This window comes from Temnothorax americanus, unplaced genomic scaffold, assembly GCF_048541705.1.
Source record: "Temnothorax americanus isolate GAGA-0224 unplaced genomic scaffold, ASM4854170v1 Scaffold3, whole genome shotgun sequence".
Lineage (NCBI taxonomy): Eukaryota > Metazoa > Arthropoda > Insecta > Hymenoptera > Formicidae > Temnothorax > Temnothorax americanus.
Genome location: NW_027509442.1, coordinates 4551794 through 4565314, shown reverse-complemented (window position 1 = coordinate 4565314; position 13521 = coordinate 4551794). Strand labels below are relative to the sequence as shown.

General features: G+C 33.6%; 3 protein-coding genes across 6 annotated transcripts; 2 read left to right on the top strand and 1 right to left on the bottom strand.

Annotated features, from left to right (window-relative positions):
- On the top strand, positions 1-9629 carry LOC143900280 (uncharacterized). 4 transcript variants are annotated; one of them, XM_077411442.1, is made up of 11 exons: positions 1-262; positions 441-544; positions 705-872; positions 1724-2052; positions 2152-2341; positions 2891-3039; positions 5169-5458; positions 5542-5767; positions 5937-6141; positions 6265-6810; positions 6891-9629. In XM_077411442.1, the coding sequence occupies exons 1-11, from the start codon at positions 231-233 to the stop codon at positions 9068-9070; spliced, it is 4419 nt and encodes a 1472-aa protein (XP_077267568.1). In that variant the 5' UTR covers positions 1-230; the 3' UTR covers positions 9071-9629. The 4 variants fall into 4 exon arrangements, with proteins under 4 accessions (XP_077267568.1, XP_077267567.1, XP_077267569.1 ...); XM_077411441.1 differs by having other exon boundaries at positions 1718-2052; XM_077411443.1 differs by having other exon boundaries at positions 397-544; positions 1718-2052.
- An 818-nt stretch (positions 9630-10447) lies between these two features.
- Positions 10448-11570, top strand: Mrps10 (mitochondrial ribosomal protein S10). The gene is made up of 5 exons (XM_077411459.1): positions 10448-10599; positions 10679-10876; positions 10964-11091; positions 11169-11370; positions 11445-11570. The coding sequence occupies exons 1-5, from the start codon at positions 10585-10587 to the stop codon at positions 11493-11495; spliced, it is 594 nt and encodes a 197-aa protein (XP_077267585.1). The 5' UTR covers positions 10448-10584; the 3' UTR covers positions 11496-11570.
- Positions 11571-11687: 117 nt separating this feature from the next.
- On the bottom strand, positions 11688-13435 carry LOC143900291 (uncharacterized). Its single transcript, XM_077411460.1, has 2 exons — positions 12877-13435; positions 11688-12297 (listed from the first exon to the last, which is right to left on the bottom strand). Exons 1-2 carry the CDS (start codon positions 12965-12967, stop codon positions 11888-11890), a joined length of 501 nt encoding a protein of 166 aa, XP_077267586.1. The 5' UTR covers positions 12968-13435; the 3' UTR covers positions 11688-11887.
- Between the last annotated feature and the right edge of the window lie 86 nt (positions 13436-13521).

Here is a 13521-nt window from a genome sequence, read left to right as displayed (position 1 = left end):
TTCTCTTCGTTTCTCTCCAACGCTCGATCATGACGATCATACATCTATCTTTTTTCTAATAGTGCTAATAGCGTATTAGGGTCGCGACAAAAAGCTAGGCCTGTAGATTCATTTATATTTCATGGTATCCGTTCGATACCAGGGAGTGCGAAGCAAGATTAGCAAGAAGTGTGCAAGAACGTTGCGAGCGAAAGCGGTAGGCGAAGATCGCGGTGGATGCGTCTCGTTTGATGCGCGTTTTCAAACGCGGAGCTCACGAACGGTAAGAATTAAGAATTGCCTCTCGTAAACAACCGAACAGTCGAAGACGTGTGGGTATTCCTAATCTAAGCTGTTGTTAACGTTGCTGCACGTTGCTGCCTGCACGACCAATTATTCCATGATTTCTCTTGCCAGTCACCGTATTACGTCATACGGTCGTGTAATTGTTGATATCGCAGCATTCGCAGCTCGGAAGACGATAAAGCCTTTTGCCCGCAAGTGGCATTCGGCCGACCTCGTGTTTCCGCACGAATTGGAGCCATGGACGATTCCTCGTTAACGGGTAAATGTCTCTGTACGCTGTCGCGAAAGCTGATTGCGAGATATATAAAACCGACTTGAAACGGAATATTCATGAAATGCTTATTTATTGGCATAACCACATACATATGAGTATAATCATTTTTTTGGTACTTATATGCAATTTGACATGTGTTTTATAGAAGATACCGGGATAGTTATAAACAAAGAAGAGCACTTCGAGGTAATTGATGAATGCATGGAAGTAGAGACACCTGAAACGACGAAAGATTTGAAGGCAGAGGCCGCGGAGGTTGCAACTTGTCCAAAGTTTGATGATACAGCGCAACAAGATTCCAAGGCTGACGCTGGTAAGATACAGAAGATTATTCTGGAGTTTTGTAGAACGTACTTTCGTAGAACATGGTCTGTGATGAAATATTTTACTGAAAATATATTAAAATTTTACTGAAATTCTATCTTAATCGACCCCATTTTATTGTTATTTCATCAATATTTTAGTAAAAATTTTGTTTTTGCAATTAAATTCAGCAAATTTCATGATATTTAACATGGAAGAAATTTTGTTATTACTTTTCAATAATTTTACTTTCCTTATATATTTCACAGTACTACATTACATTTCATAAGGAAAATTATTACTTATTTTGAAATATATTTAGTAAAATTGTTCAATAACTTTTATTTTACTTTTCATCAATTTCCTAGTATTTTAAGCAAAATATTTCATCAGAGGTATCCGCTGAAAATACTATGAAATCGATGAAAAGTGAAATAAAAGTTATTGAACAATTATTGAATATACTTCAAAATGAATAGTGATTTTTCTTATGAAATGTAACGTGATATTGTGAAATATAAGGAAAGTTAAATTATACTATTGAAAAGTAATAACAAAATTTCTTTTAGGTTAGGTATCGTGAAACTTATGGAGTAATAATGAAATAAGGTTAATTGAGAGATTATTTCAGTAAAATATTTTTATCAGGGTTTACAGCTAATAACTAATTCTATTAAATATATTATTCTAATCTATAATTATAGCTTGAGTATTATAAAAACTGAGAAATAGATAATAATTTTGCTTATATTTTAAGATCAAGAAAAGTATCGATAACCATGTCAAATCTTGCAGCGCCGAAAACATGAATTTATATGTGTGACATTTCTTATGCAATATAAAATGTTTATTAAGTTGCAGGTGGCATAAAATCTCACGATAACAACATGGATAAATTGGTTCAGATGGATTGTGATGAGGAATCGAACAATGATACTACTGATTTCACTGCTGATATTAACTTAGATCAGTTTGATGGACAAAAGGAAGTAACGGATGAAGATGTAATGCATCATTTAGACGTGATAGAAAATATTGAGTTGGATCCTGAAACCTTTGGTGTAGACGAGTGTATGAGGGAAAATGATCAATCCGAATTGTTTACCAAAGAAAGAGAACAACAGGAGGAAGAGAAAGAAGTGACAGTGATCGAGGAAGAATTCGCAGAGCACAAGTGGTATGAGATGAAGGTATATTAAATCTTATATTTTTGTAACTAAATGTATTAAAATTTGTAAAACTGTAAACAAAAACTGTCCTATTGTACACGAAAATTATTTTTTTTCCAGCTTGTAGAGAAAGATGCTCTTTTAAGGGAAAGACTGTCAAAGTTAGCTCGAGTGTTAACAGTTTCTTATCCTTCTTATGAGAAATGGTTAGAAAGAACAGAAAGGATGGAAGGATCACCTATATGTAAGATAGATCCGATCCGACGTTGTTCATTAAAGAAACCAAATACCAATCGATGGAAATTTCAGTGTAAGTACAAAAATAATATCTTGAAATTTTTTATATTATACTTTGTTTGAAGCAAGCACACATTTCAAAAATTTGGTAAGTTTATACGTTTGATAATTTTTTAAATTAATTTAAGGATTTATAATTTACATATTTAACATTATTAATAACATTATTCATACCTATCAGAATATTATTCTAATAAGAGAATTTCTGCAAGAAATTACATATAAATACATAATAAATTTATTTTGAGCTGATATGTAAATAAGAACTTCATTTTGTTTCTTTATATATTTACATTACAATATTCTGTATTGATTTCTTATATAAAGGAATAAGATATATTGCACAAATATAAATAATTATATAAATAAAATGATCTTTATTAATATACAGTAGAATATTACTATGTTTACGCGAGCGTTACTTCTGTAGTAACTTACGATAATTCACTCCGCGTAAACGAGGGTTTCCACGTTTACGCAGAGTGAATTATCGTAAATTATTGCAGAAATAACGCTCGCGTAAACGTAATATATGTCTAATATGGTATGTATATATGTGTAGGCAGAAAAAAGGAGTCAATAATAAAACAAGAGATCGATTCAGATATTTCTAGCAATAATTTCAAAACAGTCTGGTACCTTGAACAAATTGGAATAGGGGGTATCGATAATGCAAGTGAATTACCATCTTTTGTATTAAAGGCGATCAAGGTAAATTTATTACAATAAGTTTATTCGTTTTTTTTCTTTATATAATTTTTATATAAAATAAAGAACGAACAAAAACTTGATTAATTTCTATTTTTTATATGAATGCAATTTATACATTTATTCACAAAATATTAACAAAATCTTCAGCTTTTAAAACATATACGCATGCAGACGTGTGTGAACATCTATCCTGTAAAAACTAAACGAAATTTGAATAATTATGAACGATAATGTCAAATACATAAAACAAATATATAGAATGAAATAGAGTGAAATGAAAAAAAGATAGAGTAACTCTTCTCTCTTTTAAATCTATTTAATATATTGTAAAAAAAACACTGTAAAAGAAAGATATTTACTTATGTTCAAAATACTTTATCCCATTTTATTAATAATCATCTATAAAACCTACATTATAACAGAACACATTTCGAAGGTGATACATTGAATTGTTATATGTATTATAAAAGTATATAACATTAATAGTCATACATATATATATAAATAAAAAAAGAAAGCCTTTGGAAATCTAATTGCATTGCAATTGATAATAGAGCAATAATAGCAATTAATAAAGAAATATGCATATGATTAATTGTATTGTATATATAATATATGTACATATATATATGCATAAAATAAGAACAGAGGAAAAGAGAAAGAGGACATGTATAAAAATTCAATTTGCATATTGCTATAAATGCAATGCAAACGTACCTGGTGGGAATTTCCATCATATAAGATACACAAATGTTCTTTTATTGAACAAACTATATAAAATACATAAAATCTAAAAAATATAAATATTTATAAAAATATAAAAAATACAAATATAAAAAATGTACAATATATTTATCCTTATACCAAAAATATACTAAAAATACCTTCTTGATACTTGCATCAAATAGATAAGAATTTATTTGGGAAAAAAAGATAAAAATATGACTATTGATACATATATATATGACATGCGTTGATAATCAGAGTTATTTTTACTATAACGCAAATGAAGATGTAGTCAGTTATATAGATGATCAAAAAGAATATACATATAATTTGGAAAATATTATGATTTAAATAATGCTATAATATGATATAAATAATAAACATAAAATAATATATGCTTAATTATGCAAAACAATAGAATTATCTAATATGTTATCTAATTTATCATGTGCTATTAACATCTACCATATAGATCATATATTTGATTAAAAGCTGGATCCATATATAGACAGATGTGCAAGTTTATCTATTTGTAAAATAAACTTTTGTAAGAGATAAATTAGTAACAAATGATAATAATTTATGATACAACAAACAAATAATATGATATATTTTTATAGTTTAATAATTACAAACATATACACATATGTATAGGTATGTATATATGTCATGTATGCGTATGTGTGTATGTATGTATGTATATGTATATCGCTCATTTGCTACAACAATGACATAACAGAAAACAAAATTTTCCAAAAAATAAGTTTGAATATTTTGAATCATTAGGTTTGTTTGTTTGTTTGTTTTCGCTGCACTTCCAAACTAGTGCAATAAGTTAGAATGAAAGAAAATATATTTGTTTCATTCTAACTTATTGCACTAGTTCAGAAGTGCAGCGAAAACGTACAAGCCTATTATTTTTAATATTATACTTTTAAATGCGATTTTGGTGCAATAACTGATTGTAGAAGAACAAAAATATCTAGCTATAATTAGCTCTTCATTCAGTGTATTGAATTTTCACCCTTCTTTTGCAAACAGTTCAAAGATGACAATTTTTGAGTTATGTCATTGTCGTAGCAAATGAGCAATATATATATGTATATATATGTATATATATAATGTAATTTAAATATACGTATACATATATGTGTATATAATATATATATGTATACTCCGTCCAACGAGAGATCATGGTTGATCAAACATAAATAATGATAGGGCACAGAGCCGCAACAAGGTGTTCGCATTAAATTATATTTATTTTTAATAGATATTGTCCAACACTATTATATAGATATATATACTTTTTATTACTAAAAAGGCATAACTTATTAGATAACCTATATTAAATACAAGGATTATATAAGAGTTATAATATCGATGATTATATTGGTACATAGATATTTGAAGATTTTCTTCAAACAACTAGAACTTTGACTGAAGACACAGTTTCTGAGAATTCATCCGATAACATATCTATGGATGTTGACATGAAAAAAAATGTAGATCAAGATAACAGACTACTATGGTTGTATTTGTTAGTACGTTGCAATAGCAAGGATGAACTCATGCTCTTTGCAACCGGAAAGAATATTGGTCCTAGCATTATGGATCGTTTAAAGCAGACATATGAGTCTGGTCCTGGAAAGAATTGTAATGTCAAATCTCTCTATTGCAAATCGTTGAACAAGTAAGAGCCTAGATAAAAAAAAAAACAAGATAAACTACGCTCTAAATAGCAGAAATTTGCATATCTCACCACATTCGTTTCAGACGCGACAATAAAGTCGTTACAACATTCTTAGTGGGAGCAGAAGCTCTAGACGAAATGGTGGGTAATCTAAAAGTGCAGCTTGCGCCAAAGACAAACTTTTGGTGTAACGCTGCCGGTGCATGGAATGTAGCTAAAGCAGTTTCGGACATGCTTCAACCCACGCCAAAAGTTACAGTACTTGAAATCGGTTGTGGAATTGGCGTAATTGGACTTACAATAGCATCTGTAAGTACTTGCGTAACTTACATAAAATATGTATGTAAGCGCATTATTAAACAACTCAAATGAGGCATATTGACGTATTACTCTTAACATCATGCGTTATGTATATACATAAACGCAATGTTAAGCAAATTAATGGAACGAGTAATGTACTATCATTGCATTATAACAGAAATGTCGAGAAGTGATAGGAGTTGATTCACCTTCGGAAATAGAAGAAGCTGAAATGACGTGTGAATTGAACAACATATACAATGCATCGTTCATAATGGGATCTCCACCTGAAGTTGTAGAAAAACTAGATTCTGCGCGTGATTTACACAATAAAAATCGTATGACTTATTGTATAGTCAATGCAGGCACCAATATGGGTAAAGGTACGCAAAATCGATTTTTGTTGGTTTTTAATATTATTAGTTTTATTGGCGATTAAACAATAACATTTAGCATTCCGGTTACAACTTACGAATAATAAAACTCTAAATTATGATATCTTTTAGCTATTGAAGTAATGACATGCTTAAGAAAAATCAGTTCTCTTCGTCGTATTGTAATGGTCACTACATTGACAAAACAATCAGTTCGAGCAATATTAGAACTTGCACGGCCTATGGGAAATGGGCTCGGTCATCCATTCATGCCAATTCGAGCATGTGTCGTCGATACGTTGCCTACTGGACCTCATTTCGAGGTGGTTATTCTAATGGAACGTAGACTCATGCATAGGCTTACGCAGCCGTGGTTTATCAAGATACTAGAAGAAGAAAATAAGTCGTTGGCTAACACTAAGGCTTTAGAGAAAATAATCAATAATGACAAAACTGAAAATGTTGATGTACAATTAAGAAAGAATCCATTAGCGAAACCCGAACTTGTGGAAAAAACCAAAGCGTTACTCGCAAAAAAGACAATCAAAGCAGTGAAAAGCGGTTCAGGTTCACCAAAAGGTAAAATAAAATTGAAGCGAGACCATTCGCCCGAAATAATAGAAATAAAAAAAGTATCTAAGAAAATCGAAAATCCTGGATTTAAATTGGGGCAACAGGGTAAGTTTGGTGGTATAAAACTAATAGACATATAAAGTTATTGTATACTTACATCTAATCAATTTTTTTTTATTAATCAGATGTTACAGTTAAGAAAAAGAATTGGCTTCATGAAAACTCAACACTTCGCATCAATCCATTATTCGAGAAAAAAACAAGGGAGAAAGAACAAGTTGATTTAAGAGAAAAATTATTGAGTAACCGAATTGACACAGATCTAATACAGAAGGTGAATGAAAGTCGAGATATTCTTGAAGCAGCCAAAGAAAAGTTGAGCGGTCCATCTCCCATGGTTGACCCAACGACCGCTAAGGAATTAAAAAATGTATTAAGTTTGGTTCTCGATCAAACCAATAAACTTCAAACTCAATTGCCGCGTTCAGTGTGGGATCGCATTGCACCACCTGAGCCGGAACCAAAGTCTCAAGCCAAAAAAGATCTTGATGACGATCCTCTTTTGAAAGGTCGATTTGTACAAGAAACCCGTGCTCAGGCTATTGTTATCACGACAGCGAACAAAGAATATTTAGAAACCGAGGTTCCCAAGCCAAAATTTAAAAAATATCATAACCTAGCGCCACTAGAGCCAAATATGGTGATGCCAAAAGCAAAAAAATTTAATAAACCTAATAACAACAAATTTAACTTTTCTCAAAAATTTGACTACAAAAATAGACAACAAAATCAAGATAATTCTTGGAATAGAAATAAGAGTTTTGACAAAAATCGCTGGAACGATACAGGATCTGTGAGAAAACCTTTTTCTCCAATGAAAAAGCAGAATTTATCGTTTAGACAACGAGCACCACCATCAGATAGATATTCACCGAAGCGTCCATTACTATCACCACCGAGACGCCCGAGCTCGCCACCTAGAAGACATCTTTCCCCAGATAGGCCGTATCAACCACATGACTCTCCGCCGCATCGAGAATATTCGCAGAGACGGCCAATGTCGCCAGTAAGGGTAATGATGTCTCCATCTGAGGATAGACATCAAATGTCGCCACCTAGACGTTCGTTCTCACCAATTATTGTTAATCGAACGATATCTCCACCAAGGCGACCAATGACAGTTTCAGGCCGGTCAATGTCACCTATGAGACGGCACATGTCGCCACCAAGGCCACAATTGTCTCCACCGGGACGACATATATCTCCGATGAGGTATGAGTTATCCGCGAGACAGCCGTCTCCGGAAAGAAGACCTATGTCGCCTGTTGGCAGAATTATGTCTCCATCAAGACCATCAAGAGATATGATTCCACCGCGGCATCAGTCGCCTCCCATGAGACGTTTTTCGCCCCATCGAGTATCACATGTACGTAATGCCTCGCCTCCAAGACGGCAGCAATCGCCTCCAAGACGTCAGCTATCTCCTCCAAGGCGCCAAAACTCGCCACCAAACAGATTTGCGGATGAGTGGGACATACCAAGTCGAGGCGCTATTGAACAGAGCAGCACTTGGCAACGGTCCGTTAACGAAAGACCGGAAAACGTTTGGCATAATGAGAGACAACCTACAACGAGCGGAAATTGGCAGCCTTCGTCTGATAATGATAGATATCGCAAGCCAGCAAACCAAGACAAGTCCTGGGATATCAGAGATTCCTCATCTCATGGAAACTCGTGGAATGCGAAGCAGTCGCTTCCAAAACCCAGTATGAAAGAATCATGGCAGACTTCGGATAATAGATGGTCCGGTCCATCTAGATCGGGAACCAGTGGTGAAAATTGGAATCGGGGCAAGGAAAGTTTAGGTGGCCGCAACAAGGAGCCGTGGATGAATACAAACAAGCCGCGATGGGAACAACAGCAATCTAACGATTGGAATCAAGGTGACAAAGATGATTGGAACGACCTTCCGGAAGACGCGAGGGATCCCTGGGGCGATGAAAGCAATCTTGGGTCGAAGGAAAGGTGGAACGATACGAATCAGGCTACATCGTCGACCAATTGGTTTAGAGAAGCTGACAAGGGGGATTCTTGGGCTAAATCTAAAGATAATTGGCAAAACAAGTCGCAAACATTTCCAGCGAAATCGTTATGCCAAAACAGTAATAATCCGAGCATAAACGACACGCGCTGGTTACCTCTAAACGATACGAATAAGAAGGCACCATCATCTAATTGGCAAGGAGGCTCTAACGTTGGAACCAACGTTGGACCCAACGTTGGAACCAACGTTGGATGGCAATCAAACTATGGTTTTCAGTCGCAGCGATCCTTTGTGCCCAATTTGTTTAAGGATCGACGTTAGATAAGATATTTTTATGTTACACTCAAAGTAATAATTGTTAGCATCGCTTTTCAACATTTCAATTTCAACGTTTTAGTTTATGGAGCAAAACACATGGGTCTCTTTTTTGGATAGGTATTAAAAATACAAAAAAAAAATAAATATGTGACGTCGAATAAAGTTATGTATTGCAGAATATGTTAAAATATCCATCTTTATTATGATTTACATTGTGATTTTCATGAAACAGTACAGTGCTTTTCTGTTTCCCTTATTGTTTCAAGTGATATTCACGTAATGTTACAATTTTATTTTGAAACAAATTACATTCATTGTAATGTCAATGTGTACTTCAATTAAGTAAAAAAAAAAGCTACTTATCCCTTCCATGCGAGTGTTATTAATTAGTTACATTATTTTTGCAATGAGAGAAATAAAATTAGATTATATGCATGAGGCGTATTGTATATACATAACTTTACATTAATTAAGTTGATAGATATTGATATGTATGTATGTAATAAGCTGACTGTATCTCTCATTGAAGCATTTTCAAAAATAAATTACATTCAAGCTAAAACTTATCTTATATATTTTATAACTAAAAATTTTAAAATTATGTGTGTTATATTTAAAAATTTATATGGAAATGTTTATTTTTTTTAAATGAAAATTGTAACAATTTGAGACAAATTGAATAAAATTCTTCAGCAGATATTGTTCATTATAAACTAAATATATGATAAAAATGTGCTATACATATAGTATCTGTTTTGTATTAAATTAAATATTTTATATAATCTTTGAAGATATAAAGAACTTATATCTTCAGATTTTTGTGAATATAAACACACATATGTAAATATATTAAATGTTTTTCTCTTCTTAATTTATAAATGAGTTTAGTTTTATATACACATTATTAGCTGTATATATTTTTTACTTTAACCCGACATAATCAATCATGCTATTCTGTGATTAAACAAATCAGATTAGTAAATGTTTAATTATTAAAATTGTTAAAACAAGTATTAAAGCTTTCCTTGTAGTTTCAATTAGTTTTTTATATATCAAATAAATGTTAATATTGCGATATTTGGACATTAAGCAGATTCTGCTCAGTCTCGCAACGTTTTGCGGAAATAGAATTTTATTTTATTGCTGCTTGTAATATAAACATTATATCTACACGGTGATCGATTACATATTACATACACAACTGTTGTACAATTCTAGTTGCAGTTGTATCGGCACATTGAGTTGTGTATTTATCTGTGTTCAGCAGAACAACAACAGTTACGCAATTGTCGAGCAACAAGCGAACGTGATTGGTTACTTCTAACCGCTGGATCCAGCTCATCCAGCAAATTAGTTTCAGTTACAGCTGATAGAAAGCGGCAACTCGTGTATTCCGTTCTGCCAAACGTATCCAGTGAATGGATATGTTTACGTTGAATACGAAAATAATAAATTCATAAAATTTCTGGAGACCGTCTCGCAATTTAGAGCTCCATTCGCCGATAACCACGGAGAAAATGTTCCTGTCCAAGGTATATCTTCATAAAAGCTAACACGAGGTTAATGAAAGTCACGATTGAGGTTAAGTATAACCGTGTCACGTTTTGTTAGATACCGCTTCTTCTCAGAAATGCTACTGCTGGTGTCGTGCAACGTGAATCAAGATATCCTAATGTTCTCGTGCGAAAATATCTACGAAACAACATACCCTCCGTGACATTTTCCATGTCGACACTACTGCAAGAGCAGAACGAGCAGCAGCAGCAACAGGATTCAACGAGGGAACAGTCCTCACTTTCGATAAACACGGTAAATTCTGCGAAGAGTTATTGCTGTTTTTTCTGTTAATTTATTAAAATGTATTCGTATTTATAAATAGATTGCTCATTTTTTTAGGGCATGCCAGATAAGTTGTATAAAAAAATTGAGGTTGAAGTTAGGGGAAATGATCCAGCGGTATTAAAAAGCTATGGAGAATTTGTGATGATGGCCGCAGGTCATTTGAATATCAACATAGGTAGAAAGTAAGTTCTATAGTCATTTAACGTTGGTTAACACTGCCGATTGAGTGATATGTTAAGATGTATTTTCACGCTTTTAGCATAGCACCTCGTAAAGCTATCCACGAACGATGGACGGTGCTGAAGTCCGCGCATGTTCATAAAAAGCACCGTGTTCAGTATGAAATCAGGACTTACTATCGCTATCTGGACTTTTTGAAATTGACCGGATCGACAGCAGATACTTTTCTAGAATATCTACAAAGAAATTTGCCAGAAGGAGTGGCAATGAAAGTGACCAAGGTCAGAGGTCTCACAATATAAGAAAAATTCAAAATCATTTACACCTGCTTTATCTGGGATTTTTTTGCTTGTAGATTGAAATGGAGAAGTTGCCCGTGAGTATAGCTGAAATGTGTAACACGTAGCTATAATGTGTAACTAGGAATAATTATTCCTATAATTCATATTGTAGATAATTTATCGATATAAACTGTAAGACACACACACACAAATATGTTCGAAGTTTATTTATTTAACATAAAACTTATCTTATATATATATATAGTTGTCGCACATTTAATTATATGATAAAAACGATCTTATTTTTTAAGAGGCCGCAGTTATCAAAAGTAATATTCGATAATAATACTCGTAGAAAGACAAGATCGATAAATTATTCTTTAAAAAATCATACATATGCTTAGATGATGTGCATAGTTTCTTCAGTGTTATAAATAATTGTACATTACACAATTATGCCAATTTGCAATAAAATCAGAATCTGCGGCAGAGTAAATTGAATGTCATTGGAAAAATGTTAAGCGACAGACTTGATAATTATTACATGCGGCGACGAATCGATCTTTCTGCCTGTCATATTGCGCGCAAGTTCCGGTAACGGATTCTTCTTCTTGAAGGCCGATGGTCTATCTTGTGGTACGTCGATGTTCACGGTTTTGAGGGGTGTATCTACCAAGTGTAAGCCTGTGATTCGACGTGCGTGCCCATTGCCGCGTCTCCTCATATGAGTCATACGTCGGTAAACACTGCTCGAAATTTGCTTAGAAGTCTCAGGTTGAGTAGCATCAATCGGAGAACCTTTTTGTTGCGTTTGCGATTGTGCCGAATCTTCGGCTTTACGTGAGCTGACTGCAGTGACCTCCTCATTCCTGTGCCTTCTAATCAATTCCGCAGTAGCTGTACATCTATGCAGTATATATTCGTTACCTGAAATAAAATTTTCATATAAATGTGTATAATGCTTAATTATCTAATTCTTACATAATTGTATGTAAAGTTTATTTTACTAACGGCACGTATCGGCAATATACGTTCTCAATCAAGTTTTTCAATTATTCAACTGCGTGCATTGTGAGATGGAAAAATTGATATGCCGTAGATAATGGCAAAACTGTTTATATTTAAAACGTTTAAACATGTATTTTCAATGACATCTTTGCTAAATATGTATTCTTGTTGAAGCTTGCGTACAATAGAGGTAATAAATCGATGTCACACGTACACACACTAGCTAAGCAACATATCTGAAAGACGTCGTAAAGAGGATTCGAAATATATTTTGATCATTCGTTCTTTATGAAATGTCCTTCAGAATTGATTTAATTTAGATGTTTTTTAGATTTTCGCATTTTTGATACGTGATTATTCTGACTCCATTGATTTAGGATGTATTTAAAAATTTATATAGTCTGGGGGGGGGGCGGGTAATTGTTATCTCATTTATATCTCGTAGACTCAAGATTATAATATAACATGTCATAAAAATTATGTTATAAAATCACTTACTCGATCGCCTCGAACGATGATGATAATCCGCCAGAGAGTCAGTGGCCGAAACGAGGACGATTAAAATAACAATCACTTTTTCCAGTGTCATTATCTGTCACGAGGTCTTTGCAAGTGACTACTGACTTACTGAGTTAAGTTGAGAAAAAGTACTAAGTTAACGCACATTTAGCAAACTTTATCTCGCGAGTTAGAACAGTTTGAATTGACTGCCAACCGTGGGAGAGAGGAAATCGTGGTAGCTACCGTGGGAGCTATCGATCGACTGTCCGCGAGGAAAAAGTTTCGCCGCGTAGAAGAGGCCGCAAAAACGAAACCGGACAAGACGTGCCGAAGCCGAACTGAGGTCGTTCGACTTTTGTTGAGATTTTATGCCACGGTAGAACAACACGTGCGCACCGTAGACGTTAAATTAATCGGATCCGGCCGGAGCATCAGTCGCGATACCACGAAGCAGACGGAAGAAACCGCACGATGACCTTTTTTTCTTATTTCCAATGTTAACCGAGGTAAACCGGTTTGAATGATGGGCCAGGTCGAAAGTCGGCATTGTGCTTTACTTATCATTTACTTTTTTTTATCTAGTTTCCTCCTACGTTGTTTAAGAAAGTGTTTTTGTCAGATAGATCTCTGCTATGCGATCTT

Excerpts from the sequence above, each read along its gene's own strand:
- LOC143900280 (XM_077411441.1), top strand. The coding sequence starts at position 231 with ATGCGCGTTTTCAAACGCGGAGCTCACGAACG. Across the intron at positions 3,040-5,168 it reads TTGTATTAAAGGCGATCAAG|ATATTTGAAGATTTTCTTCA; the intron begins GTAAATTTATTA and ends ATTGGTACATAG. Across the intron at positions 5,459-5,541 it reads TATTGCAAATCGTTGAACAA|ACGCGACAATAAAGTCGTTA; the intron begins GTAAGAGCCTAG and ends CATTCGTTTCAG.
- Mrps10 (XM_077411459.1), top strand. Across the intron at positions 10,877-10,963 it reads CCTCACTTTCGATAAACACG|GGCATGCCAGATAAGTTGTA; the intron begins GTAAATTCTGCG and ends TCATTTTTTTAG. Across the intron at positions 11,371-11,444 it reads TGGCAATGAAAGTGACCAAG|ATTGAAATGGAGAAGTTGCC; the intron begins GTCAGAGGTCTC and ends TTTTGCTTGTAG.
- LOC143900291 (XM_077411460.1), bottom strand. The coding sequence starts at position 12,967 with ATGACACTGGAAAAAGTGATTGTTATTTTAATCGTCCTCGTTTCGGCC. Across the intron at positions 12,298-12,876 it reads TCATCGTTCGAGGCGATCGA|GTAACGAATATATACTGCAT; the intron begins GTAAGTGATTTT and ends ATTTTATTTCAG.